Source organism: Arvicanthis niloticus, chromosome 5, assembly GCF_011762505.2.
Source record: "Arvicanthis niloticus isolate mArvNil1 chromosome 5, mArvNil1.pat.X, whole genome shotgun sequence".
Taxonomy (NCBI): Eukaryota; Metazoa; Chordata; class Mammalia; order Rodentia; family Muridae; genus Arvicanthis; species Arvicanthis niloticus.
Window position 1 is genome coordinate 24,502,526 of NC_047662.1, and position 27,994 is coordinate 24,530,519.

At 52.3% G+C, this 27,994-nt stretch overlaps 1 protein-coding gene and 1 long non-coding RNA gene across 8 annotated transcripts in view; one reads left to right on the plus strand and one right to left on the minus strand.

The window, feature by feature from the left end:
• Window positions 1–15,526, minus strand: part of Col16a1 (collagen type XVI alpha 1 chain) — a 51,644-nt gene extending 36,118 nt beyond the window's left edge. For 3 of the 6 annotated variants that reach the window (XM_034501893.2, XM_034501892.2, XM_034501890.2), the window contains exons 1-27: window positions 15,279–15,526; window positions 13,659–13,765; window positions 11,635–11,709; window positions 11,432–11,549; window positions 10,334–10,457; window positions 9,811–10,077; window positions 9,132–9,212; window positions 8,889–9,014; window positions 8,146–8,199; window positions 7,853–7,879; window positions 7,364–7,399; window positions 6,419–6,445; window positions 5,398–5,460; window positions 5,117–5,158; window positions 4,989–5,033; window positions 4,874–4,909; window positions 4,439–4,501; window positions 4,100–4,144; window positions 3,917–4,012; window positions 3,705–3,743; window positions 3,236–3,280; window positions 2,750–2,785; window positions 2,153–2,263; window positions 1,790–1,825; window positions 1,522–1,557; window positions 1,335–1,445; window positions 1,042–1,086 (exon numbers count right to left, since the gene is read on the minus strand). In XM_034501893.2, the coding sequence (XP_034357784.1) occupies window positions 1,042–1,086; window positions 1,335–1,445; window positions 1,522–1,557; window positions 1,790–1,825; window positions 2,153–2,263; window positions 2,750–2,785; window positions 3,236–3,280; window positions 3,705–3,743; window positions 3,917–4,012; window positions 4,100–4,144; window positions 4,439–4,501; window positions 4,874–4,909; window positions 4,989–5,033; window positions 5,117–5,158; window positions 5,398–5,460; window positions 6,419–6,445; window positions 7,364–7,399; window positions 7,853–7,879; window positions 8,146–8,199; window positions 8,889–9,014; window positions 9,132–9,212; window positions 9,811–10,077; window positions 10,334–10,457; window positions 11,432–11,549; window positions 11,635–11,709; window positions 13,659–13,731 (1,857 nt within the window). In that variant the 5' untranslated portion in view covers window positions 13,732–13,765; window positions 15,279–15,526. Of the gene's footprint in view, window positions 1–1,041; window positions 1,087–1,334; window positions 1,446–1,521; window positions 1,558–1,789; window positions 1,826–2,152; window positions 2,264–2,749; window positions 2,786–3,235; window positions 3,281–3,704; window positions 3,744–3,916; window positions 4,013–4,099; window positions 4,145–4,438; window positions 4,502–4,873; window positions 4,910–4,988; window positions 5,034–5,116; window positions 5,159–5,397; window positions 5,461–6,418; window positions 6,446–7,363; window positions 7,400–7,852; window positions 7,880–8,145; window positions 8,200–8,888; window positions 9,015–9,131; window positions 9,213–9,810; window positions 10,078–10,333; window positions 10,458–11,221; window positions 11,373–11,431; window positions 11,550–11,634; window positions 11,710–13,658; window positions 13,793–15,278 lie in introns of those variants that run through there. The other 3 variants (XM_076934124.1, XM_034501891.2, XM_076934125.1) reach the window with 3 other exon arrangements.
• Window positions 15,527–15,539: 13 nt separating this feature from the next.
• LOC117708288 (uncharacterized) overlaps window positions 15,540–27,994 on the plus strand; it is a 21,240-nt gene continuing 8,785 nt past the window's right edge. The window contains exons 1-3 of one of the 2 annotated variants that reach the window (XR_013110426.1): window positions 15,540–15,681; window positions 25,565–26,092; window positions 27,859–27,994. The exon at window positions 27,859–27,994 is cut by the window's right edge and continues 32 nt beyond it. This is a non-coding gene — a long non-coding RNA (uncharacterized LOC117708288). The remainder of the gene's footprint in view (window positions 15,682–25,564; window positions 26,093–27,858) is intronic. The other variant, XR_004606822.2, reaches the window with a different exon arrangement.

Here is a 27,994-nt window from a genome sequence, read left to right on the forward strand (position 1 = left end):
ATTTGCTACAATGGAAAAGGCTGGTCACACTTGGTGGCACCGGCCTCTAAGCCAGCTACTTAAGGAGGGTAGGAAGGAGGATCACAGGTCAAGTCCTGTCTGAGGTACATTGTGAGTTCAAAGCCAGCCTGGGCAACTTAGTGAGACCCTGTCTCAAACTAAAGAGTAAAATAAAAGTTCCTCAGGTCTCTGTGGAGCAGGGGATATAGCTCAGTGTAGAGTGCTCGCAAAGCATGTGCTAGATCCTGGTTCAATCCCAGTAACATGCATACTCGCACGTGATCACACATGCTAACATAGACATACACATGCACACCCATGCACACATACACACTAATGAAAAGAGGGTTGGGAGGGGTACTAAAACTCCATTTGAGAAATACCATGTGAGTCCGAACACGCATCCCAGTGTGTCTCCCACTGGGGTGCTCTCACATCCACAGAGCCCCTCATTTGAGCAACACTGTTAGAAATCCAGTGCTGCCGTCTATCTCCAGCACAGTCATAAATACAAATGTGAACACGGGTATCCAAACCCAGCCAACCAGCCGCGTGGTGGAGATCACAGACTCCGGAGCCAGACTTCCCCGGGCTCAAACACTCACGGGGCATTGGGAGATTCCCTGGGCCTTTTTAACGTCTCCTTTCCCTCATCCAGAAAAGGGGACTGGTAGAAAGCTGTGCTCCATTAGAACTTGGGAGAATGAAACAGGATTAAAACATGCACAAGGCTTGGAACGGTGCCTGGCACGTAATAAGTAGAAAAGGAGCGTTAAATATTATTTTGCTTTAAGGTAGTCTTGGATGTGCTTAATCGTTTTCGATTATCCTTAAATTAAAAATACAACAACCATGGAATTCTCTTGGAGAACATGAGGTTCTTGGAACTAAATTCCTTGACTCTGCTCAAGGAAACCCCGACGGACGTGTTCCTCTGTGAGGCTGCAGTTTGACCCTCGCCTAGCCTCGCCAGCCCCCACCCCACCCCCCAGGCTGTCTCCCTCTGCCTTGCCTGTGCCCAATACCTAGACCAGGCCTCACCTTCTCTCCTTTCATGCCTCGTGGCCCAGGAATTCCAGACTTGCCCTTAAAACAAAACAAAACACCAAGATGGAGTTACAGTTATCTTTGCCTGACACCCCTCCAAGCCCCCAGTATCCACCCAGCAAGCGAGGGATTGCTAGACAGTGTCTACTTTACAAGTAGCAGTCTAGCATAGAAACAGAGGAAAGTACAGAGTGTGGGCCGCTTTGTGGCTACCTCTTGGTTCCTGGCCCAAAGCATGGGACTCGAAGAGCCAGGACAGTCAAGTTTGCCAAGGGCAGGTCACTCACCGGAAGACCAGGTAATCCATGGCTAGGGGAGCCCACGTCTTCACTGCCCCCCGTGGAGGGCCCAAGATGCTGGGCCCCAACACCTGAACTGCAGGAGGAGCAGGGTTCCCCCTAGGGAAGGAAGAGAACAATCAAAATTCTCTCAGGGGTTCAGAAGGCGAGGACCAGGGCACAGGGGCCCCCTCACCTTTTCTCCTTTCATTCCTTGGATGCCTGGATCTCCCTGCAAGGAAACAACAAAGGTTTGTGGGCTACGACTAGGCATATTGGGACAGCCCAAATGCTCTAGCCATATTTAAGGACAGCAGTGTAACACACCATAGATATACCCTTTAAACTGCCCCATTCCAGAGGGATTCAAAGCCAGCACCCCAGAGGCCGTGCCCATCAATCCATGTGACACTAAGGGAAACAAACTTAGCCTAAATGTCTGCATTAGAAAGTTCGTTACATACCCGGTCACCTTTCAGCCCAACAGTTCCTAGTCCCTCCTGAAAGAGAGGGTATATGAAGGAATCGGGTGAGAAGGCTGGACCAGGACCTTAACCCTTGCCCTCACCACTTTCCTTCATTTTCTCTACCCAATACCCAAACCCAGCCAAGCTTCACACACAGTAAGAGATGGTTCCACCCTATCTTGACCAAAAAGTACCCGTGAAGTCTCTTGGGGGAAGTGCTGGGAGGTTGCCATGGAAACCTGGGATGACTCTCTAGCCCACCCCAAGCTCTATGGCTCAAATCCCATCTAGGCTATACTTGGTGTAATCTCGGTGGTACTGAGAAGCACCCAGTCCCTTAGTGTCCACTTGGGCACTCACCCTGGCTGGAGCAGGATCACCTGGTTCCCCTTTAGGCCCTGGTTTTCCAGGGAGCCCCACGAAATTCTGGAACCCTTCAGGCAGTGTTGGGCACACTTCACAGGGGTCACCCTACCAGAAGAGAAAAACCACAAGAGGTTAGGGTGGGGCTGAGACCTCTGGAAAGACAAAGCCTCCAGTCACACTCGTTCTAGGTGTTTCCCATCATCAACACGGACAACAGGGCAACTGCAGGGGCTGCCTGTCCAAGTGACTCATTCATTCAGGAAAGGAGTCCCGACATCCTGAAACTATGTCCTCAAAGCAAGCCAGGGGCGCTTATATGTGTCCCATTGACAGTCATGAGACTTGGGCTGAGAGAGAAGCTGAATGGCCCTCCATGCTCATAGACCATGCAGATGCCTGAGGCAGGGTCTGGATCTGGTTGATCCTCCAGGCAGGCTCCTGATCTGATCACAAACCTTCCACAGTAGTAAAATAAATGTCACCTGTGACCGGCTCAGGCAGGCCCAGCACCTGGGCAGAGTGTCCCTACTACTCAGAGTGGAACCTGTCCCCAACTCAACCCCACCTAGGGCAGCCAGGCAAGGAGCTTACCTTCTCTCCCTTAGTCCCAGGCACTCCCGGCTTCCCCTATTGGGAAAGTTTAGAAGAAGAAGAAGAAGAAGAAGAAGAAGAAGAAGAAGAAGAAGAAGAAGAAGAAGAAGAAGAAGAAGAAGAAGAAGAAGAAGAAGAAGAAGAAGAAGAAGGAGAAAGAAGGAGAAGGAGAAGGAGAAGGAGAAGGAGAAAAGGAGGAGGAGGAGGAGAAGAAGAAGAAGAAGAAGAAGAAGAAGAAGAAGAAGAAGAAGAAGAAGAAGAAGAAGAAGAAGAAGAAGAAGAAGAAAGAAAGAAAGAAAGAGGAGGAGGAAGGAAGAAGAAGAGGAAGAAGAAGAAGAGGAAGAAGAAGAATGAGGCATTAATGACAAGTACAGGTATTGGTATTGTGGTATATTGTTATGCCTGGAAGGAGCTGAGGACCCAAGCCCGTTCTCCTGGAGGCTCTGGAAGAACAGATCTGGGCATGGTGGGCTTGTGGTCACTCACCGGCTTCCCTCCTGGGCCTTCCTTTCCTGGTATTCCAGAGCTGCCCTGTAATCAGAAGGGTTAAAGGGGAAGCTCCCACTGGTGTGATCTCTGCCCATTTGCCCCCATTCTGCACCCTCAGCCAAGTCTCCCATTTTCATGTGGACCACTGACTGGGTAAACCCTTTCTTCCTATTGCCTGTCTTCCTGTGTGCCTAGCTCTGGAAAAAGATAAGAGATGACAAGGGTTCTGAGTAGCCCTCCCTAGTACAACAAGGAGGAGGTGACAGACAGACAGACAGTTCTAGTACCGGCTGCTCACCAAGGCCAAGGCCCCCACCCCAGCTAGTACTGGAGTAGAGACAAGCCTCCTACCCCATACACCCTGACTGAACTGAGCCTCTTTCAGCACAGTGCCTGGTCACCTTCTGACACACACACTGCATGACCACACCCCTCCCCGCTGTGTCCATAACACCACCGTGCCTACCTTTTCACCCTTAGGTCCTGGTGGGCCACCTGGATCTCCCTGATGGCAGAAACGCGTGATACAAGTTTCTTCTCTACAGCATGGTGATCAATTTTGTCTTAAGACATCCTTCAACCCGCACTCATGGCACTGGGTCTTATTCCCAACTCAGCCCCACCCTGGGGGACAAAGGTCTCAGGAGAGGATGGCAGGCCAGGTGAGGGGACACTTACAGGAGTCCCAGGCAGTCCTATCCCAGGTGGTCCGGGGAGGCCAGGGGGCCCAGGCTCTCCCGCCAGTCCCTCAGGCCCAACAAAGCCAGGGTCTCCCTGTCACACATGCACAAGTAAGTGAGTTTGAGAGGCACCACCTTAGCCCTGCTGCCGTCCCTTCCCACACTCAGGCCTGCAACTCACTTTCTGCCCTTTAGGCCCAATGACACAGATCTCTCCTGGCCGACCCTGTGGAAAAGAGGGCTGAGGTAGGGACAAGCAGGATCGTAGGATCGTGGCACCTGCCCCACTGGTTACCGTCCCACCTGTAACCCTCATTACCTTCCTTCCCCCAATGCCAGACCCCAACCTGATGCCCTGAGACCAATAAATGTCAAAGGCCCAGGTTCAGTATCTGTACCCGCTTTGCTATGCCTCCTGGGACATATAGCACCTTACTTCCTTGGCCAGGAGGAGGAGGCTGGATCTCTGAGTTAGAGTCTAGTACCCTGAGGCCTAGGGAAAGGGTTCCCAGTCACGTACATCTCGTCCTGGCTTTCCTGGCAGTCCTTTGAGGCCTCCATCACCCTTCTCCCCCTTCTGACCCTGGAGAAGGAAGAGACAGGGAAGCAGACTGAGGAAAAGAAGCAAGACAGTTCCTGTCAGGGGAGGGGCAAGTGCCTTCCAGGGTCCTACTCCCTGACTCTGCCTCTTCTAAAAAGGAACGCCTCCCATAGGAAGGCAGACAACAGAAAGAACTTCCAAACCAGCCAGACCACTCATTCAACAAGCATACAGGCATTCCCTTCTAGATGGTGGGTGTTTGGACTGGGTAGAAGGCTAGAAGGAATGGGGAAGGGGCAGTCAATCCTGCCAACAGTCACTGTCCTCTAGGAAGACCTTAGACACACCCCTCCTCTTGAATGTAGTAACTGTGGTCCATCCAGGTACCTACCCCTCCAAACATAAGCCTATTACCTTCTGGCCTGTTGATCCTGGGAGTCCTGAGGGTCCCTAAGGTGAGGAGGGGGCACAAATGAGTGATGAGGGTAAGCCCAGGGTCCATCCTGCCCATGGCGGGTCCCCAGCTTACCAAGTCCCCCGATTCTCCCTTTTCTCCTTTCGGGCCTTCTGCACACTGACAAAGGAGATGAGGGGTTAGGTGGCCAGAATGGTCCAGCCTCAGCCCCAAAACAGGCCTCACCTCCCCGTCAGTCTTACCTGAAGTGGGGCATCTGGGGAGACGCGAACACAGTCATTGCCCTGTGAGGAAGGAATAGGGGTCAAGGCTCGGACCTTCTGGGGGATCAACACAAACCTGTTGCTAGGAAAGGCCCAGGATGCCCCAGAATAGAAGGTCCTGCACATGAGCCCCTAGAGAAGCCTGTCTGAATGCCCATGTGGTTAGGCTTCCCACTGAGAAGAAGGGGTGCTGGCTTACATCCCATCAAGCCCTGGCTAGGTGGGAGAGGCCCTGATGTGGATTTGGTTAGGGTGCTTACCCGTGCTCCCTTCTCTCCCTTGGGGCCTGATGGTCCAGTCAGGCCTCGTTCACCTTTCCCTCCCTGTGGGTAAAGCCAGAATGAGGGTTGTGCCAAAAGGGAGCCCCCCAAAAGTGCCCCCATTGCCTCCACTCATCCACAATGCCAATGCACACACATACACACACACACACACACACACACACACTCACACACACACCCTCCTCCTACCCCACACCATGCACTCATTACACACAGTGCATGGGTCCCAAACACACCAAAAGGCAGTTTGGCAAACCTGCAGCCTCACGCAGGGAGGATTCCTTCCCCCACACCCACAGGCACGCACATTAGCAAATCCCATGCTGTCCTATGCCGACAGCATGTCCTCGGCACGTGAACACGTTGCATAGACATGCAGGATGACATAAACCCATGACAGCTAATTGTCAAGTTCCCTGAGCTCAAGCCTTGTGCTTGCTAACACAGGACTCGGGGCAGAGGCAGGTCACCTCCCTGAGACTCAGATTCTTCATCAATAAAATAGAATTGATGCAACACCTGTCTCCGGGCATGAGTAAAAGACGGGGGTGCTGTAGGCAATACAATGAGCAGAGCCCATGGCTCACAGCCGGCAAAGGAAGCAGAGCATTTTCCTACACGAGCCAGGCTTGAGACCCATTAGGCCCGCAGGTGTATACGGGTTCAGCCTGTGGCCACATGGGTGCAGACGTGTGTTCCAGAACATACAGGCACGCCCACACACAATCACTCTGACCTATGACTGACACAGTGAGCCCTCAGTCCCCCCTGATGCCAAAGGGAAGCACTTGCCTCCTAGGATGGGTATTGCACACAAAGGGCCTGCTACACAGAGGGCCTCAACAGAGGGTAGTTCTGGACTCTATACACACAATCCACTCATTCCAACACATGTTTAAGCACCCTGGGGTAGTCCTGCTATAAACATAAGACTACTGAGCCACATGAAGTAGGAAGGACCAAGGAAGTTAGGAGAGTTCTGTTCACTTCTAGGTCTTACCTTGAGGCCAGAGGGACTGAGTGTGACCTAAGGGAACAGAAGAAGGAAAAAAATATTGAACTACAGGGAGCAACCAGTGGCCCAGAGAGAGCAAGCAAGTCAGCTGGGTTCACACGGGATGACGGCAGGACCTGAGTCCCAATGCCAGTTCTGACTCCTAGGCCAGTTAGCGTGCTGACTATTTTTTTTAAGGCTATAAAGCCAACATAGGGGTCTACTTTCTCCAACCTGCCTGCTTTTGGCCAGCCCCACCTCAAACTGTTAGGCTAACATGGTCACTCGGTTGCCATGGCAACCCCAGTGCATCTGGGATTTGATGGGAGACTGGGTAGAAAGAGAGGCAGGCAGGCAGGAAGAAGTGTGGGTACTTCTAAGTCCTCCCAGAATTAGGGGGTTCATGCCCTTTGCAAATGGATGCTCAAAACACAGTAACTCTCCCTGCCTATGGAAGGGGCATAATAGGTACCAAACAGCTCATGTGAGCTCTGAGCCCTGTCCTTCCAACTCCCAGCAGGAAGGCTGGGCTAGGCTAGCTTTCAAGGAGGGGGAGAGAAGAATGCCCAGGCTCTGAGCTCCAGGAACACTGGGCTGTTTCTCCCCTACTCTAAGTCTCCAAGGTGGCATATGGTACCTTCTGATCAAAGTGGGTCTGAGACCCAGAGGCAACTGCACAGCTTAAATCAGCAACCAAGGTCCTGTTCTGTGCCCCACCCCATCCCCTAAGCAGGTCACCACCCTGGATCACAACACTCCATTGAGATTTCAGGGCCAGGGCAAGGCAGCCCTGGCTTGGTGGGCTTACGGGTGGGGACAAGCCTAGCTCTGGGAATCAGGAAGGGAGTGATGGGAAATTGAACAAAGCCCCCCTTGTCCTCTACCAGGAAGCTCCAGTCCACTCCAAGCAACACCCACTCCCAGACTGGCTATGGTCTTTCATTGACTCACATTGCTCTCCCGGGCACTGTGGGCACAGGGTGGGCACTGAAAAGAAAGAACAGGCCTGCAGGTCAATTCTGAGCCTCTGAGATTAGCCCTGCTCAGCACAAGGGTGTATAACACACACACACACACACACACACACGCACACGCACACGCACACGCACACGCACACACACCTCAAGGCCCAAAGAGCATCTCTTCAAAAGGAACAAAAGAAAGCTGAGACAGAAACAGTAAAACAGTAACAAGCCCCAAGGCCACACAGTATGTATGTCAGCAAAGAAGGGTTTCACAGCTAAGACTTAGATTTTCCCATGATGCCTGTGGCCACTAGCCTCCAACTCAGCAGGAATGGCTTCCTGGATTTCCACCCTACAATCTAGGGCAATCAAGGCCTAGAGTTGGGTCCTCTGTGCCTCAAACCTTTATCCAAAGAATAAGTGCTGACACCTCCCTCCCCAGAGTCCTAGAGTCCAGCCCAGAGAGAAGGCTCACCTCATTGACTCCAGTCTCCTGGTGGGCCTGAGGAAAAGGAGGCATGGGAGTGGGAGAGGAACCTGGGACTAAACATGCCCCTGTACAAGAGCAGGCAGGAGCCAGCTCTCTAGAGTATGCCCAGTATGTGTCCACCCAGCCTGTCTTCCCTTCTCAGAGCTGGCACCACGCAGCCGAGCTCTGTCCAGACAGGAAGAGGGTGGGGGTACAGCATCTTTTCCAAGGGTTTTATAGAGGGAATGCAGGGCAGACGGAGGGCACTGTGGGCTCACCCCCTCAGCCACTGTCTCTACCTTTATCCCCCGTTCTGCCTTCTGGCTGCTTCTTCCCATCAGCTGTGTGTCCACCTGGGCAGACAGAGGGACAGTTCTAGGGTCCATGCTGGAATGGGGCATCCAGGCAGAACACATAGATGTCAGGCATCCCCTCAGTTTGGCATCTGGCACCTCCCAGATCATCAAGGGTTTGCTCAAGCCCCCGAGGCCGCCCCCATGGGCACACCTTCCCCTCCCTGCTTGTGATGTCGTAGAAAACAGGCTTTGAATCAATGGGACCTTGTGTTTCTGCAGCCAAAGGCTGGGCATGGTGCCTGGGTAGGCAGGGACACTGCCCAGTCTGAGGGTGGGGCTGAGGGAAGGAAGGGGTTCCCCTGCCATCTCCAAAGAACCCGAGAGTGGACAGGGCAGCTGGCCATGGTGCTGGGAACTTGAGAGAGCCCAGAGTCCAGTGCAGCCTGGCCTCTGGGCCCAGATATCCCTGTATAGGAGAAACTGCCAATGGGGTCCCGCCCTCCACAGGATGGTCTAGCTAGAGTCGGAAATAGAGCAGCACAATGCTCGTGCCAACAAGTAGCAGGCACGGGGTTACCTCATGGGTTCGCTCTCTGCCTTCCTGAGTTTCATAAGGTAAGTTCTACATTGAGCCCACATTTGGAGGACTTCCCCAGCCTAGGCCCATGGTCAGCTGAGCCTGGTGGCAGGCCTCAGCCAGGTTAGGGGTGGAACAATCTCCCCTGTGTCTCCCCCTGCTCACCCACCTTACTGTTCTGAGGTTCCTCCAAGCAGAAGCATCGGGTGTAGACCTTGCCCTCTGTCTGAGGATTGATTTCAATGAGCTCATTACTCTGGGTGTCCCGGCGTGACTTGGAGGTCTCTGGGGGACACTGCTCAATATGGGAGGAAAGGCAGCCAGGGTGAGTTCAGAGGCAGATGCATCCTCAGACCCTGTGCAGGCTGCCCCCCCTCTCCGGCACAGCACGTGCTAGGAGCCGGCTACTCACCCCTCCGGGTGAGATCTCACAGCAGCCTTCCTCCAGCACCAGCTCCGGGTCACAGTAGATGTGTGCCTGTTGAAGGTCAAACTGCAGGGGACACACAAGTTCATCTTATTTCAGATGATCAAATAGCTCTTCCACGGTCCCCAAAGAAGCTCAAAGACGTCTTCGCCCCAGGATTTGACTTTAGGGTCTTTCCAGGCTGGTCGGGGGAGGCCATCAAGAATAGAGCTGTTGCCAAAAGCAGAGAGAGAAGGGAAGGGGGAGGAATGGAGAGAGAAAGAGAAAAAGGAGAGAGAGAGAGAGAGAGAGAGAGAGAGAGAGAGAGAGAGAGAGAGAGAGAGACTATATTCCCAGAGGAACACAGAGGAGGCTGGCAGGAAGAGGGGCTCCATTCAAACTGAGCCCAATCTGTAAATGAATATACAAGGAAAAGCATTGCAGGTAAAGGGAGACGCATGAGCAAATATGCAAATTTAGTAGGTGATCCATCAGACTCAACAAGAGATGCGGGGAACATGCTGGAGACATATAGAACCCAGATGGTGGAGGGCCTGGAATGTCGGGTTAGCTTGGTTAGGCCACATAGGTAAGGCAATGGCTCCAAACGAGGGCTCTGAAACACACCCTCAGGAGCACAAGGCTCCCTGGGAGGTAGGAGCAGAAACCAGGACCCAGTACTCACTGAAACTGGCTTGCCCTGCTCAGCATCCAAGCCCAGAAATACATGTCCCCCAGGCTGGATGGATTGCCGGGGCCCCAGAGGCTGGGAGGAAGCTGAGATGCAGTCCACATGCACAGAGGCCACACGGCCTGCCACGCTCAACATCAGCTTGTGCCAGCGCAGATCAAAGAGCTGGGGCACTGGGAAGATGCAGGACACAAAGTCACCATCTTGGCCCTGTGCCCGGAGCTCTAGACTCCGCTCCTGGCTGTTGACTTCCAAGGAGATCTGTGACAAATTGGGAAAGAGAAAGGACAGAGAATCAGAGCTCTAGAGTCATAGGTTGGCAAAGTTTGGGCCTCAACCTCATCTCACAGGAGGAGAGAAAGCTGGCTGGGTCACAGAGGAGAGCATCCTAACAGCATGTGTCCGGCAGTTCTCCTGATGGAGCAGAGAAGCCCAGAAACCACAAGTTTGAATAGAAGCTGAGTTGGACTAATACAACCACTGCCCGAGGTCTAGGGGAGAGAAAGAGTGGACTCACCTGTGGGTACCCATTTGCATCAGTCACTTGGAACAAGTACCATGTGTTCCGGAAGGTGTGCTTCTTCAGAAGGACTGTCAGGACCAAGGCAAATTCCTCTGGGAGGCCCTGAGGGAACACTCGTCTGCAGTGAAGAAGAGAAGGCACTCAGAACTGATGAGCCTGCCGGAGACAAGGATAGCTCACACCTCCCAAAAACATACACACGTTCATCCTAACATATTCACTGAGAACCTTCTGGGTGCTAAGGGTTGGCTGGCTGCTAGGATAGCCAGTGGTGAAATATGGAAGACCTTGTCCCCATGAAGTCTCACGGGGTCTGATGGGACAGAGAAGCATTAACAGAATCTTTGAATTATCATCTCGATGACTGGAAAGATGGCTCAGTGATTAAGAGTACTGGTTGCTCTTCAAAAAAACAAACAAACAAACAAAAAAAAAAAAAAAAAAACAGGATTTGATTCCCAGCACCCACAGAGCATCTCAGACCATCTGTAACTGGGGTCTCAGGAGGTCTAATGCCCCCTTCTGGCCTCTGCAGGCACTGCACGCATGTGGTGCACATACATAACATGCAGGCATAACACACATACACATAAAAAATAACTTAAATGTTTTTCTATCTCAGCATTACATTCCAACTTTGGCAAGGAGGCTCCCAAGGAAGCCAGCGTGGTATACAGGCCTGGAGTTAAAGGAACAATGCTGAGAAAAAGACCAAGGGTTCTGCATGAACTCAGCTACAAGGAGACATTGGCCTGCAGGAGCCAGACTGCCCGGGGGCTGCTGCAAGCTGGACTTCACACAAGGTGACACTCACATAGACACAGGCTCTTGACACCACCCTGGGGTTCCCATAGTGACTGTAAGATTTAAACATGGTCCTACCATTGCCTGTGAGAGCCAGGCTGGGTGTCCAGGCACCATATACACAAAGCCCACACTGCAAGCCCAGCGGTGGGCAATAGGTAGACTTGTTGGCAGGGGAGTGCCCAAAACAGCCTCTAGAGAGGCCCTTGGCTTGAGTCTCACATCCAGAGTTGCAGGGGGTGTGGCTGAGGTCAGTATGAACTCCAGGGGCCTCCCAGAGTCCTTTACCGAGTTGGTTGGGTCAGAGGGGCAGCCCCCAGCCGCAAGATGAGTGGCCCCTTGGGGTTACGGATCTTCTTGATGGCAGATGTCTTCATGAGGTTCAGTCGGCGGATTAGATTGAAACCTTTGGGACACCAGAGGAAAAGCAGGTGAGGAGAAGCACAGGCTACTCCAGAAAGTGGGTAAGGGCTGGTGGAGGCTGCACTCACCAGTCACATTGGTTGATAGGTCACTACTGTGTTCTAGCTTGAGTCCTTCTTGCTGTGAAGCTGGGCACCGCTCACCTGGGACAGAGTTGACCCAGAGCATTAGGATCAGGAGGACAACTGCAGGGCTCTTGGGGATCCCAGGAGGGGACATGTCCATAATCTTCCTTCTGGACCTTTAACCTAGTCTGCCTTGAGGCTGTGCTCACACTTGGCCTCTGACCCTGACTGCATAGGAACAACCCAGCACAGAGAAGGCTGAGACCTGTGACCTGCTCCAAAGCTGCTGAGTGAATCAACAGCAGAACAGGACCAGAGCCCCAGGGATCCCAGTCTCCCAACAACCTCAGCTGGGGCGGGGTCTATGACAGGAAGTGAAAGAAACAAGAAATGCTAGTGGTGCAGAGCCCAGACAGTGGGAGCCCTGCATATGCACATGTTTCTCCAAGTGCTGTGCCTGGGTAGGGACAGAGGAAAAGAGCTCCGGGCACCCTCAGTGTTATGTGCAATGGCATGTACATGACTATACACGAATGAGCTATGCACACCCATGCCCCCAGGGCTGCCACGTGCACTGGCACACATGTCCTAGGCAGTGGGTGGTGTTCTGTGTCCCATATTCAAAGTAGAAAATCCAATGACTTTTCCCCTGCATACTCAGCTAGTGACAAGAAGAAACGGAGAGGGAGGCTGAGGGGACCGCAAGCTCAAGGGCATCATCAAGCCTTAGGCTCCAGACAAGACATATTAAAGCTGTATCAGCTTTTGAACAAGGGCACATGTCTGAAGTCCCAAAGGCACAGGTTGGTGGCTATGAGCCTCCTTCTCCCTGAGGCTGTGTCTCCCTTCCTGGGACCAGAAATGTTGATGGAGGTGCTACATCAAACAGTCAGGGGCTAAGATCAAACGGCCTTCCCAGCAAAGCTGAAGGGAAAGCTGGACCAAGCCAGTCAAGTCACCTTCCTTCCAGGAGAAAGCCAACTCCCTACCCAGCCTAGTTAAAAGATAGAGCTCTGTGTCCCTGGGCACAGTGACCCACTGGAATCTCCACCCCCAAGTCTGGCCGGAAAGGCCATCACTGTCTTAAGCATCTCCCAGGCAATGGGTGACTCACCCTTGGCAATGGGCCCAGATTCCTTACAGATGTTGAAATCCTCTGCCCCAGGCCTTCTAGAGGACCCAGTGAGGGAGAGGAGGGAAAAACTCTCGATACACACACAGAAACACACACATGCACATGCACATATATATGTATGTATATATACATGCATGTATATATATGTGTGTGTATATATGTACATATATATGCACACATATATATACATACACACAGGCACACACTCATATGGGTGTACACACATACATGCACATACAATAGCAGTCCCACACACCCCGGATGCCTGGACTTGGGCCCTAGTAGTTCGGTTCCTTCCTGGCTAGGTGATACTGCTACCCAGCCCAGAGGGCACTCAGCAAGGCCAGGAAGATTGCCTGGTCAATTTCCCTTGGCTGTGGGTCCTGGAAAGCTGCACCCTCTCCCTGTCCAGAGGCTGAGCCATGGGGTGGGCAGTCATCAGAGATCCAGGCTGGTGCAGAGGAGGAGCCTATGCCTGGAGGATGGAGTCATGACCATAAGAAGGAACAGAGGGGCTGGGCAGGTTTCAGGAAGTGTTGCCTTTTGTAGGGAGAGTATAGTTCCCTGCTCTTTCCCATCTCGCTAGACAGCAAGAAATGCAAGGGAGCCTGTTCCCTCCCCACCACCCAGAGACCCAGGAGGACATACTAATTAATGCATGTACTGAGCGTCTCAAGTTGCAAAACCAGAGATACACAGAAATAAGATGCACACACACACACACACACACACACACACACCAGCTCACTCACACAGGCTCAAGTATGTAAACACCACCTGAGCTACCCTGAGCTCCTCCCCTACACCTGCCCATAAATGCCACATGACTGAGATATACATGGTCACACATGTGCAACCTCAGAGAGCCAGATGTAGGCCTGTGTCAGCTTACCTATATTGGTCCCATGGCTGAAGGTGGCCCAGAGTCCAAGCATCCACAGGCCGGGAGTCCAGGATGCCAACATGCTGGTCCAGAGAGATCAGCTGCAGCCTCGGCACCTGACAACAAGAGACATGGGGGGTGGGCTTCAGGGTGCCCAGAAGTGTGGGTAAGTGACAGCCTTCTGTGGGGCTCACCAGGGACTGCAGGGGTAAGGGCTTGGCATCAGTTCCTCTCAGAGGCCCCCACACAGGCCTGGGGTGAGAATCTGGGCAGTGGTAATAAAGAAAATATTTAACCACCAGTATGCCCCAGACACCCACCAACCTGAGCACCAAGACTAGCTGAAGCACAGAAGCAAGGCCCAGGCAGCTTCTGGCTGTGTCAGGAGCTCGCCCCTGGGTTGAGAAGAGGTCTAGAGGGTTCTAAAAGACCACAGAGGCAGGGAGAGCGAGGGGCCTTGAGCAGAGGCAATTTATCAAAGTGCTTAGACGAATCGCAGAGCTTTAACAGCTGTGTTCTGCACTGGCGCACAGTGGCCCAGTACCTGTGAGAGCTGTTCTCAGACGAGCACAGGTAGCCCTGCCAGGCACCCGCAAGGTCAGGGGCTGAAGACTGGACTGAGTCTCTTGGCAGGGATCACAGGGCTCTGAATGGGCCAAGAAAGCTTCCCCTTGTGTGTACAAGGGCGGGAGAGCAGGTCACCAGGGCTCAGGACCTTGTTGCCAACCTCTCCCGCTGATGGATGTTCGTCTTTTCGTTTTATTAAACCCTGATGGATGGGCCCAAATAAATCAATGCAGGCTCAGCAAGTGGCCAGCAGAGCCATATATCATCTGGTCCCTTCCAGGACAGGCAGATCTTGGGCACACAAAGCCATGTGTGTCAGTACAACACATATAGACACATAGGTGCTGGAACTATGCGACCAAACCTACCTGTGGGCGTGCTAAGAGACACGAGAACTGATAAGCCCAGAGTTTACATACACGTGCCTGTCTAGAGCCAACCTGTGAGCACCCGTCCAGGAGGCTTTTCTATGGGTACTTTCTTAGGCAAGTCCAATTTGCACAGTGTCATGCTAACTTCTCTCCTTTATTGCTGGATACAGAATAAAGGGATGCCTTCATGCAGTGTGTGTGTGTGTGTGTGTGTGCGCGCGCGCGCGAATGGGGCTAGACTCTTGGGATGGATCTGTGCCCCAATGCAGTCATCTCTCATCCTGGGGTGTGCATCTCCCACTCTCTAACCCTAGCCTAACCTTCCCTTCCTGACAGCCAGTGGTAAGGTGGCCGGCTCTGAGCAGCATGTGGGTGCCTGTGGAGGCGTGAACATAGATGTGCTCAACATGTTCACTTCTGGCTCCCACTCCCAGGCCTCAGACTGAGTGGAGGGCTGGGGGGATGAACTAGAGAGATGCTTCCAAGGAGACCCCGCCCCCCTCAACACAGACACAGATGGAGGCAGAGACAGCAGGACCAGCATAGAGTTTCCAGATCTCCCCCACCGCAGAGAAGAGCCCCGAAGCCTTCAGAGAGGGCTTGCCACTTGTCCCAGGTCACATAGCGAGTCAGCAGCAGAAAATGCCCTTTCAGCTCAGAGGGAGAAGCAGCCCAGTGCTGGCCCACTTACCAACGGCCCGAGGAGCCCTTCACTGAGCAATCCTGGCAGCCCCAAGGCTGCCAGCTGTGGGAAGCAGGGCCAGGAGTCCACGACCCACAGGGGGATCCTGATCTCTCTCTGCCAGTCTGCGCTGTCCCCAGCTTCTCAGCGTCCCGAGTTCTCCAGACTGAGAGCAGCGCAGCGCACGCCTGCCGGGACTGCCGGCTGCTCCTGGAGAGGGAAGAGGGCGGTTCCAAGGGACTGGGGGCCTGCCAAGAGGCTAATGGAACACAGCTGGGTCGGCCCGCCAGGCTGGAGGAGGAGGGAGGCCGCGAGGGCTCGGCTGCTGCCTGGGCACTGGCCACTGAGCTGCACCGCCGCGCTCCTGGCCTGGCCCTGCGCCCGATCCCGCCCGTCCCGTTTTCCCAGCCAGGTGAGCCCGCGGGCGAGCGGGGCAAGGCGGGACCCTGCGTGCCCAGAGCTGCCCTGGAAGGGGCGCCTGCGGCTGGCTGGCTGGCGGGAGGGAGGCCAAGCTAGGCGTGCCCAGAATCAGGCCTGGGGTTTATGGGACCTCCTTCGTGCCCAGCCCCTGCTTCCTTGGCTGAGACCCCAGAAAACTGGAGAGGGCTAGGGACCCTCCTCCACAGTCGTGGATCCCGCGACGTGGCTGCTGACCAAGCCTCAGTGGTCAGCTTTTTCCAGTGCCTGGGCCTAGCATTCCTAGGCTGTAGAACCTCAGTCTGCTCTAGGAGGAGGGGATGGAGCACCGCTCCCCAACCCTGTGCTAAATTAACTCCTTCTGCTCTGTCTTCATTTCCACAGAAGTAGAATCAGGGAGTCCCCTTGGACTCCAGGAGGTTGGAAAAGCTCAGATCCCTGCTCCCTGCTCCCTGATCCAGTTTTTATGATTTTAAGGAGACTTTTTAAAAACTTAATTTATTTTGTACATAGATGTGCGGGAACGTGTACACAGGCATAGTTGTAAATGCTGTGTTGTATGTGTGGAAGTCAGAGAAGAATCCGTAGATAATAATAGATAGATAATTAGTTATCTCCTTCCACAGTATGGGTTCTGGGGGAAACACGCCAAGATTGTCAGTCTTGGTGGCAAGCACCTTTACCCGATGAGCCATCTCCATGGATGGCCCTTAAACATTTTTTTTTTTAAATCTGGATATTGAACCTAGAGTTTGCACAGTCTAGGCTAATGCTCTCCCACTGAGCTACACCTTCAACCTCTGTAGTATGGTGGTGTGCACTTTGTGATATAGAGGCGTGCACATATGCTAATATACATGTGTGTGATGTGTTCATCTGTGCAGGTGTACACACACATGCCTGGTGGTAGCAGACTGTGGCCTTTAGTCTCAGCACTCAGGAGGCAAGTGGAGATCTGTGAGCTGAGGCCAGCTCTACAGACTGAGTTCCAGGACAGCCACGGCTACACAGAGAAACCCTGTCTCAAAAACAAGCAAACAAACAAACAAACCAGACCACTCACTAATTTGCCTGGTCTGGCCTTCAGCTGGTCTATAGCAGCAGCAGACCTAGAACTTTCTTATTTTAAGATAGGTTCTCACTATGTAGCCCTGGTTGTCTTGGAACTCCCTTTGTAGACCAAGCTGGCCTTGAACTCACAGAGATCCCCTTGCCTCTGCTTACAGAGCACTGGCACACCAGCACACCCAGCCAGGCCTAGATCTTTCAACCTTCCAACCTTGGCCTCCCAGGTAGTTGGGGCCGGCAGGCCTGGTTCAAATCTACTGTTTATCTCTAATTCCATTTGCACATCTGTGAGATGAGATGCTGGCAGCTGCCTATGTGTAGCTTGGTTAAAGGAAACTCATTAACATCTGTGAGAATGCTTAGCCGCGGTCTGGCACATAAGAGGAGAGATATTTGCTGCAATTTTCATTACTGGGATCCTCAGCAGATGACAGGGTCTGTACGGTGCATTAAGGGCCAGGAAGGTTTGCTTTGTACCCAGGGTCTAAACAGGCAAAAACAATTGAGTTTGGATGAACTTCAGAGGAGGAAGCGAAGCGGCTGTAGGGTATATGTTGGGGTTAGAAAGGAAACAACTAAAGATTCTCCATCCCTGAGGATGGGCTTCTCTTCGGAGTCGGTGGTACAGCTGTAGACCTGTGGCCCCGTCTAACCCAGGCAGAGCCATGACAGGCTTGGGATTTCCCATCTCCACCCCTTGAGGTGCTGAGTCAGTGGAAACCCTAACCATGCTGCTTCGCCATGGAGGCGCCCCATTGTGGTCCCCTCACAGAGCTTGGGCCCAGATGTGTGGTAGCAGCGGTGGGGCCTGCGAGGCGCTGAGCTCAGCAGGCAGGAAGTCCAGGAGGTGGGGCTTTCAGTAGCTCTGTCGGGAGGGCTGGGCTTGCACAGTCGAGGTTGCTAATGAAGTACTGCCCAGCTCTGGACAGGGAAAGGAAGGAACATTCACTAGTCAGGTTCACAGAAACACATCAGGGGGCAGTGTTCACACCTCACCTCATTGGCTGAAGGCAAACCCAGAGGACAGGAACAAGTTGTCTAGCATCACATAACCCATTGGTGGTAAAATGGAGACTATGGCCAGCAAACCTGAGCAGCAGAAGTCATCACACCCTGTGCCATCCTGGCCATGCTAAGCCTTCACTCACTTGTGCTCTGCACCGGGGCTCTCAGAGTCAAAGATACAGGAACCTGAGAGACTGATGTCCAGAGACCTTCCTATAGCACCGCAGAGGTGCTCATAAGAACAACCAAACCAGCTAGACAGTGGTGGTATCCCAGCACTCCAAGGCAGAGAGAGACAGGGGATCTCTGTGAGTTCAAGGCCAGCCTGCTCTGCAGAGCAAGTTCCAGGAGGGCCAGGGCCACACAGAGAAACCCTGTGTCAGAAAACAAAACAAAAAGCATAAAACAAAAACAAAAACAATCGCAAAAAGAACAACCAAACTTAGGGATCACCCTCCGACTGGGTCCGTCATCACAATGTGGAAATTTACCCATAGACCTCTTCACTCTGACACATGTGTGCACAGCCCCTGTGTGTGCACAACCCCTGTGTGTGCTCACTGCACATGTATCTGTAGACACTCATGTTCACACAGATGTGACGCCTTCCTCCCCCTACCCCAGAATTAGATTCCTGGATATATCCAAACACAAAGAGGTACATCTTCTCAGAGTGAATATGGAGGTAAGTGAAGTAGTGTATACCTGTAATCCCCAGCTACCCAGGAGCGTGACGCAGAAAGGTTGCGAGTTCAAGGCCAGAACTTGTCTCAAAGTTTTGTTTTTTTAAAGGTCTGGGAAGGCTAGTTCAGCCCCAGAGCAGTTTCATACACAAGACTAGACTCACTCCCCAAGACTGAAAAAAAAAAAAATTGTATAGACTTGAGTGTGCACACATAGGCATGTATATGTACATAGACACGTGTGTACACAGACACACATATTAAAAACACAGCCATGTCCACTATGCCAGCAGAGATACCTGCAGAACTGTGGCACGCACAGATAGGCACATACACTCGGATGCATATGCAGCTATGCCGCCACATTTATATGCAGTCAGCCCCACGAAGTCCCACACATGAGCAAGTAGGGTATCCCATGGGGCTGGGCTCAGTGCCCTCACCCCAGATGGCATCGCCACGAGGTAATCAACGCTGCTAATCGCCACCAGCTGCCCTGGAGCCTGCTTGCTGCTGCGGGTGGGGCTACCACAGCCTCCTGGGCCTAGGGTAATGTGCACAGATGTTTGCAAAGCTCAAGGGCCTCTTCATTACCCTAGCTTGCCACTGGGGCTCCCCACCTGGCAGGGGCTCTCCACCTGGCAGGGGGAACCCTTGGGGCTGGGAGAAGGTTAAGAGTCAAGATAGAGTTTGGTCCCAGGATAGACCCAGGAGCCCCCAGACATCTAAGCAGAAATGACCCAGATGTCTTAGGCTTGCTCGGGGATCCCGAAGCACACATGCACACCCAGGATTTGGCATAGATGAACACAGATGCATACATACCCTGAGACATATCACGCCTGATGGATTGCTCATCAGAGATCTGCTTCTGCTTCTTCCTCCCAGTAAATGCCACCATAATTCATTTTGATGTTCAGGCAGGCTGCAGTCTACAGCTTGGCTCCTGCCTTCCTTCCCCCCTCCTCCACCCCTGCCTGTCACCTCTACCCCCACGGTACAGGTCACATGCAACACTTCTATTGATACCACCCTTGCCCAAGCCACTAGCACTTTTTACCAGAATAGATGCAAAAGCTCCCGAGAGCTCCAACCTGATATTCTCAAACCACTAACCCCACCGAGGCCCCTAGCCCAGCAGACAGGTAGCTCCCCCACTAACCCCACCCAGGCCCCTAGCCCAGTTGACAGGTAGCCCCCCCACTAACTCCACCCAGGCCCCTAGCCCAGCAGACAGGTAGCTCCTTCCCAGCCTTTATCAGCTGCTGCCCAGCTCTCTTTATACCTAGAATTAAACCCTAATCTTGGGGGCTGGAAAGAGGAGGGTTCAGCAGTTAAGCTCATGGCTGCCCTCCCAGAGGACCTGGGTTTAATTCCTGGCACCCACATAGTGGCTCACAACCATCAGTAACTCTAGTTCCAGGGGATCAAATGTCTTCTTCTGGCCTCCATGGGGACCAGGCAAACAGACATATATGCAGGCAGAACACTCACACATAAAATAATAATAAATAGTTTTTAGAAAATTAAAGGCACAGTTTTTCCCTCTAGCCTTTCCAAGTGCTTCATAATGTAGCCTCTATGTCTGGCCCTCCAGCTTAACCCAAAAGCTATCTCCCACTTTCTTTCCCAACCATGAACCCCTACATCGGCTTGGCCCAGGGAATTTTTTGTTTTACTATTGGTCTTTCTTCTTAGGTCTGTCCCTAGTCTTTACAGACTGGCCCTTTGATACCTAGGTCTCCGCTGAGTGCCCTCCTTGACTTCCCAGCGTGAAAGAGTCCCCGTGGGCCTTTGTCACGTGGGCCCTGTGGAAAGCTCTGCAAGGCTTTGATATGTGTCTACATATTATCTTTCTGACTTACCCTGTCTGCCATTTCTAGCACAGTGGCTGAACCTGGTGCTTTGTTGACACACACGAGTGACTGAGTGGGTTATACTTGTACCCTGTCCACCTTGCACTCAGACAGACTGCACTTTCACGAGGCACCGCATACACACACAACCACACACATGCACATGGTGCAGGGGGTGGGGGGGTTACATGGCTGACACATGCATATACATGCACACACACACATACACGAAGGGGGTGCCATGTGCTGACATATGCACACACACATGGTGGGGGGTTCCCATGTGCATAAACATGCATGCACACACACAAATACGGGGAATGTGCCATGTACTGACACATGCATATACATGTACACACACACGGAGGGTACCATGGCTGACACATACACACACACACACACACACACACACACACACACATGGGGAGCATGCCTTGTGCTGACACACACACTTACATGCACAGCTTCTGAATCAGGGATAAGAGATTATGGTTTAGACAGGCCTCTTTTCTTTGTCCTTGCATGTCTCTGGTGTCTATTCTGTCTTATGGTGTCTTTCATCTCTTCCTCCTTCACAGTGACTTGGTCCCTGTCTCCCTTCACTGTCACCTCTTCTTCAAACTCTCCCATGTGCCTCTCCCTTGAGATCTGTGTCTCTAAATCTGCACTTCTCTCTTGTGTCTCTGTTTTTCTCTCTTTTTCTCATGTTCCTGGATTTTATGTCCCCACCTCCTGTCCCTGTTGCTGACTTTCATGCTAGTGTTTCTCTGCCTCTTGTGTTTTCTCTCTCTCTCTCTCTCTCTCTCTCTCCCTCCCTCCCTCCCTCCCTCCTGTCTCACTTTTCATCTCTCCCTAGCTCCAGTATACCTGCCTGCAGTGTTCTCCCTAACCCCACCTTCACCAGGGTTTCCCTCTGTAGCCAAGCCAATCCTTGAACTCACAATCCTCCTGCCTCAGTCTGCCTACTACTACACTCCCACATGTGGCCATATCTGTTTCTAGGTCTGCCTTTCTGTCTTTGACTGTTTCTGTCTCTCATTCCCCATGTTCCTCCCTGTCCTAAATCAGCAACAGCTCCACATCCCAACAGCTGCCCGCGATCCTGTGGCAGGGAGACCTATCTTTCACCACTGGCTGTCAGCTTTATTATGGTCCTGGCAGGAAGGCCAGTGCTCCACGATGCTAATGCCCACCAGCCCTACAGGACTACAGCAAACTAAGATCTCACACAACCCGGGCCTGGCAACTAAGGACTGGTGACAGTCACCCACCACCCAGGTCTGGTCAGAGCATTCAGGGCACGACTATCCCTTTTCTCGATAAGGCTACCTTGGATCTTCTGGAAAAGAGAGCCCGGATTCCAGGACGCTAAGCTGTAGACGTGTCTATAGCTCGAGCAAAGGGATGCTTGGAAAGGAAGACCCTTGTGGTTTCCTGGGCCCCAGCCCTGCTGGCTCTTTGGGCTCCTTCTACTCCTTCTACTTCTTTTGAATGAACCATGGAGAAATGGCAGGTGCAAAACTCTCACCTCTACCTTTTCTGCGACTCCAGTCCTCGGTTCCCATTGTAACAGAAGGTAAACTGTCAGTCACACCTTGCCTGGTGTGAAAGCAGCCATGAGAACTCTTAACTACTCTAAGCTTGTGGGTCTCAGCAGACGAGCAATTTCACACAGCCCTTCCAGACACACATGGACAATGTACGGAGACATTGCCACAGGAGAAGAAAAAAAGTGCCACTGGCATCTAGAGTAGAGCCAGAGTGTTACTAAACATGCTCCGGTGTCCGGGACATTCCTCCCAATAAAGAAGCATCTGGCCCCAACGTCAAGAGTGGAAAGCTAAGAAATCCTCCCTGCCTCCCAGGGCCAGGGCAGCTCTGCAGAATCCCAAGACCTCCTTTAAACTCTGACCAGGGATGGGAGTCATTAGAAGACTCAAGACTCTAGAAGAGTTTGACCCTTCTCCTGCCTTTAATAACCTCCACTAACATTTATTGAGCCCGTATCAAGCACTGGCTGGTACTGTCTATGGAAAACTCAATTTAGTCTCGAAACACCACGGGAGGCCCCAGCGCTATTACCAGCTCAGTTCTGAGGGTGAGGAAGCAGGCAGAGAGAAAGAGAGTAATCAGCACAAGGTCTCACAGAGGACACAGACGGAACGTGGATTTGAACTGGTCATTAGGAACAAGTCCAAAGGACAGAGTGCTACCCAAGGAAAAGCCCACATGACAAGAGTCCCAGCAGATCTTTTCTTCCTGTGACTCTTTTGTTAAGGGGATGCCGTACATCACGAGTGCTGCAGTAGTTCTAGGCAGTTTGGTGTTAACACCACTATACCAGGACAGCAGGGATTCGGAGATTCAGAGTAAGGAAGGCTGAGAGCTCAGTTCTGCTCTGACTTCTGGGTATCAGGCCACCACAGCTCCTGTGAAGGGGGCACTGTCGTCACATGGGAAAGGCTGGGTACACAGACTGTTGGGCTTCTAAGTTCCCAGGTGACATGACCCAGAGAACCACACTGAGAAGCCTGAGCGGGCGTGCTGTCTGAGTCTGGATCTGGGCTTATACTAGGCTCTGGCTCTCACTGACTGTAACCTGGGGCTATCGCTTGTCTCTTCTCCTCAAAGCATGGCCTCATCTGTCACTCATGGTTACTGTTAAAGGAGGAGAAGATGGCAAGAGTCTGGACTCCCAGACACTTGAAGTGGGTCACAAGTTCAAGGCTAGCTTGGACTACACAGTGAGACTCTGTTTAAAAATAAAAAGTTTACTCACCTATAAAAATAAAGTAAGACTTGACCCTGGGATAAGGGCTAGATCTACCCCTACCATCTATTGAGCAAAGACTTTTGACAAGCTACCCCCTGCCTCATGGAGTGTGTGTCCTCTTTTTGTTGGCAAAATAGAATTGTCCACACTTCACAAGGAGGATTGCTAAGAGGGTGCCTGTAAAATACTGAGCATAGTTCCTGGAACCCAATAAACATTAGCCATTCCAGACATACAGTGAGCGTTTACAACCTCAGCACCAGAGTCACACATGCTTCTGGCCGCTTTCCCCCTTCCCTCTTCTGCTTCCCACTCTGCATTAACTTTAGATTTGTTTTTCTTCCTTCTCACTTGGGGATAAGGAAGGCAATTGGGACTAGTCTCCCAGATGGGTGTATCTGAGCAGGTGCTTGGAGGAGAGAGGACAGAGATCCAGGAGAGTTGCTTGGTAACCAGTAAGCAGCCATCACTGATTGGTTAGAGCATCCAGTGCCCTGCTGGACAGCAGGCCTAGAAGGACCTGGTTTGGGTACCATTTCGCCAAAGCCAGTGGCAGACCTTAAGTGTTTTTTGTTTGTTTGTGTGTAAAGGAGGCACCCCACCTCCTGCTGAGGACCAGAGCAAACCAGTCAGTGTCTTGGTGAGGCAAGGAGGATGGAAGAGCCAGAGACTCCTCCCACATTCTTTCTTCGCATGCAATGGCTCACACAGTTGGACTCATAGAGTCACAAATTCGTAGAATCCTGGAATTTCTGGGTAGAGAGAAGGTCTGAAGGATGTTAGCTTCACCTCCCTCCAATGGCGCCCATGGTGGGGTTGTGGAGGCTTGACAACTTGGCTAGCAAGACAAGCTGCAGCAACGAGGCAGGCATGCATCCAACTTTTCCATCAAGAAAGAAAATAAAAGATCAGTAAGGGTCTGCCCCTGGTTCTGCAATTTCCTGGCTTTGTTCTCTAGGCCAGCGGTTCTCGCCCCTCCTGACGCTGCAACCCTTTAATACAGGTCCTCATGTCGTGGTGACCCCCAACCATAAAGTTATTTCATTGCCACTTCATAACTGTAATTTCACTACTGTTATGAATCATAATGTACATATCTGATAAGCAGGGTATCTGATATGGGACCCCAAAGGGCTCACAACCCACAGGTTGGGAACTGCTGTCTTAGGCTAAATCTTTCAGTTCTCTGAGCCACAGCCTCCATCTCTGTTGAATGGGATGATCTGTTGAGAGGATTAAATGAGACCATTTATGAGATTGAGCCAAATCCACAGGAAACACTCAAAGATGTTAATTACCACAATCATTACGGAGGGGGCTGCTGACGTACTGAGGACTCTGGGCCTGCACCTCACAGGCAGGGGCATCCGACATTTCCTCCAAGCTCTACTTCTGTCTGACTTTATTACTTACCTGGCTGCCTTTATTAAGAAGCCAGTGGTATTTCTGACCAATATGATAGGTTTTTTTTTTCTGTGAAATGTTCTACATAACGTGTAAAGAAATAAAAACTGGCTTTGGGATTTGCTGGCCTTGGCCTTCAGTAAAGGCCTGACACCAGAATTTGGGGGCAAAGAGGACAGTGGCTGGAGTGGTAGTGAGTGTCTGGGTTCAAGGCCAGGTCTGTTTGGGTACATTTGGCTTTAGGTGGTTCAGTGCCCTTTGGCCAAAAGGGAAGGCTGAACTTGGGGACGCTGAGTCTGGAATTTTTTTTTAAATTTCAATCATGTTACTGTTCAATAATGTTACTTATTATTACTTATTATTATTATTATTACTTATTATTAAAGGCCTGTTTATTTGATGTAGGTGAGTACACTGTCACCATCAGATCCCATTACAGATGGTTGTGAGCCATCATGTGGTTGTTAGGAATTGAACTCAGGACCTCTGGAAGAGCAAGCAGGCAGTATCAGTGCTCTTATCCACTGAGCCATCTCTCCAGTCACCCCACCCCTACCCCTAAGTCTGGAATCTTAAGGGCCCAAATATGTTCACCACTCAGGATGGAGAATGGGCTGAGGACTCAGACCTGTGTGAATCCCAGTGGTCCTCTCTCTGCTGTCATTCAGACCCAGGACATGCCTCAGTGTACTGGCTGCTCCATATCCATCCAAGGGCCCACACCACTTAGCCCACGCCACACAGAGGAGGAAAGAGACATAAATGACAGACATGGCAGCTGACTGGCTGAGCTGGGATCACACCAAGCTCTGCTCCCAATCTGTCACTGCTGCTTAACAATTTTCATCTCTTACTGTGTGTGATGGAGGGACAAATGCTCATAACCCAGCACTCATCCGAACTCACAGGATATCCTTGTGGAGACAGTTCTCCCACTTTGACAGGAGCCTGGGGTTCGAACTCAGGTTGTCAGTCCTGTGCAGCAAGAACCTTACCAGCTGAGCCATCTTGCCAGCTCCTACTTTTTAAAAATTATTCTCAGGAGCAGCGTATACTAAGTAAGTAAGTTTCCTTGTTCTCCTCTTACAGGTGAACAAGCCACCGGTCTGTGGTCATCCTCAGTGGGAACACTTTACTGGACGGGCCCTACAAGAAGCCAGGCAAGTCGTCAGCTAAGAGCAGAACAAAGATTTCAGTATCAGGCTATATCACTCACTGGTGCTGGTCTCCTCTTGCACTTGTAATTCAGTTTTCTCATCTGTAGAATGGGCAGTGTTTGCTCCAGAACTGCTAAGATCCCAAATAGGCCATTTGTCTAGACCAGGTCCACACCCAGAATGCCAGAACAGCCTAACGAACGTGGGTGGTGAGGGGCAGGTGTAGACGTGACTGTCCAGCCAGGGATGGGCGCAGCAGCCAGATGCACAAAAACAACCAAATAAACCAGGCCAAGGAACTCCTAATCCTTCCCGGCTGTGGCTGCTACTGCTCACAGGGACTGGAAGCAGGGCACCGCTTGGCCAAGAGCACAGTCTGGCCAAGAGACTCCGAGTGATGCCTGGCCATCAAGACTGACTCTACTCCCACGGGGAATGCGAGAAGAGGCCCTCTGGACTGGTGACTCACACCTCCCTGACCCCCTCCTGGGTGGGCACTTTCCAGAGCCCGTGTCTATTTTTAGACCTGGCTCCAGGTCTGAGCACAGAATAGCAGGAAGGGGGGCTGGGAGCTTGAGACGCCCGCGCCTGAGTAGCTCCTCCTCTGGGGCTCAAGCCTTGAGGCCCTCCAGCTGTCCACCTAGAAATGAATAGAAGCACGAGGGTGCGAGCGTCATCACCTACGTAGGGGGAGCATCGCAGGCACAGAGACGAGTCCCCTTTCCCCCCTCCCCCCTCCCCCCTCCCGCTGTTCTAGAGAGCTGGGTGTGGCCTCTATTAAGTGAGGCCAGGAGCCTCCCGTTGCTGAAGTGTTTGTCTATTGGATTGAAGGCCAGGACTGGACGGGCCCTGGCTACTGAGCCGGCAAGATTGAGAGCGGAGAGGGCTGCCAGGTTCAGGAACCCAGATCCCACCTATCTGTCTGCCACGCCCCCAGCCTCACTATAGCCGCGCCCTCACCGACCACGTCCTGAACTGCCGCTGGCCTCCGTTATGGAAGGAGAATCTTCCTCTCCAGAACCTCACGCTAGCCACCCCACCCCTACCCCGCTACCAACTTGGCCCTGCCCACCCCGATCAACTATCCACACTGTCCTAAAGTTTAGAGGGCCTGGATGCTGGGGCATGGGGCAGATGTGAGAGAAATGAGCCCCCACCTTTAAACCCCGCCCCAACCCCTCCTCTCTGGCATTAGATCAGAGAGGAGAGGCGTCGGGGCTGGGGGATAGGAAGTCAGCAGTGGTGAGGCCTTTGGATACCTAAGGTATAGGACACATCTGCTTGAGCTAGATAGACAGAGAACCTAGAAGGGCTGAAACAGCTCTGAGCACCGGAACAAGCTTATAGAGACAGACCTGGGGCCACACGATGGCTCTTAGGCAGAGAGAGTTCCTTAGGCCAATGCCCACCATTAAGCCCCAGAGGCTGAGGCCACATTTTTGAGGAATGAAGGGAGCTGAACACATATGGGACCTGGGTTTTGGGAGGTCCAAGTCCAGAGCCATCCTTCTGGGGTGAGGGGCGGATGATGGGAGGTGGAGCCCGTTCTCCCGGCACCATCTAGTGGGAAGCTGAGGAATCGCGGAGAACAGATGGGAGTTGGGGGGAGCGCTAAGCCTCCTCCCTCCCTCTCCATGTTCCTCTGGGACCTGCACACCACCCTTCTAGGGGATATCCACAGGGTTTCCCTCACTGGAAACAGGAGCCGTTCTCATGGCTGTCTGCCAGCTCCAAGTCCTGCTCTGTCTCTTGTTGCTCAGGATCACTTCCAAGCTGCGTTCTGTCTGTCCCAGTCACCGGTCCCTGAAGCACCTGCCAGCTGCTGCCTCCTGTCTTTCCCTTGGCCCATCTATTCCGGATAGACAGGCAGTGTTTCTCCAACAGATAGCTAATAGTGTAATTCTCATGATTAAAATATCCCCGTAGCTTCTCAAGGTCCAGATAAACTTCACACTTGGTTTTTAGTGATCTCTTGACCCTCAGTCTCATCTTCTGTGGACTTCATCCCTCTGGTGGTTCCTTCTGTCTTTCCATCCTATCTGAGCCCTCCCTGAGATTGACCTAATCCTTACCATTGGGGGGGTACAGCTTCCATGGCCCCCAGAACACCTCTACTGCTTACAGACCAGTCTCTGCCTAGGACTCTAGCTGCAGGTCATTCTGCAGGACAGCTTATGGAGTTATTAATTGCTTTATTCTCTCTGTCTCTCTCCTCCCACTTCCAAGCTGGTAGCCAAGGCCTTTGATTTTCCTAGCCTGGGGGAACTGTTGGGTTGCATGCAGGAGCTGCTTGAAGTCTGATGGCTCCTGCCTACTTTTGAAAAAGGAACCTTCTGGAAGCAACTGTGCCAGGTGTTCTCAA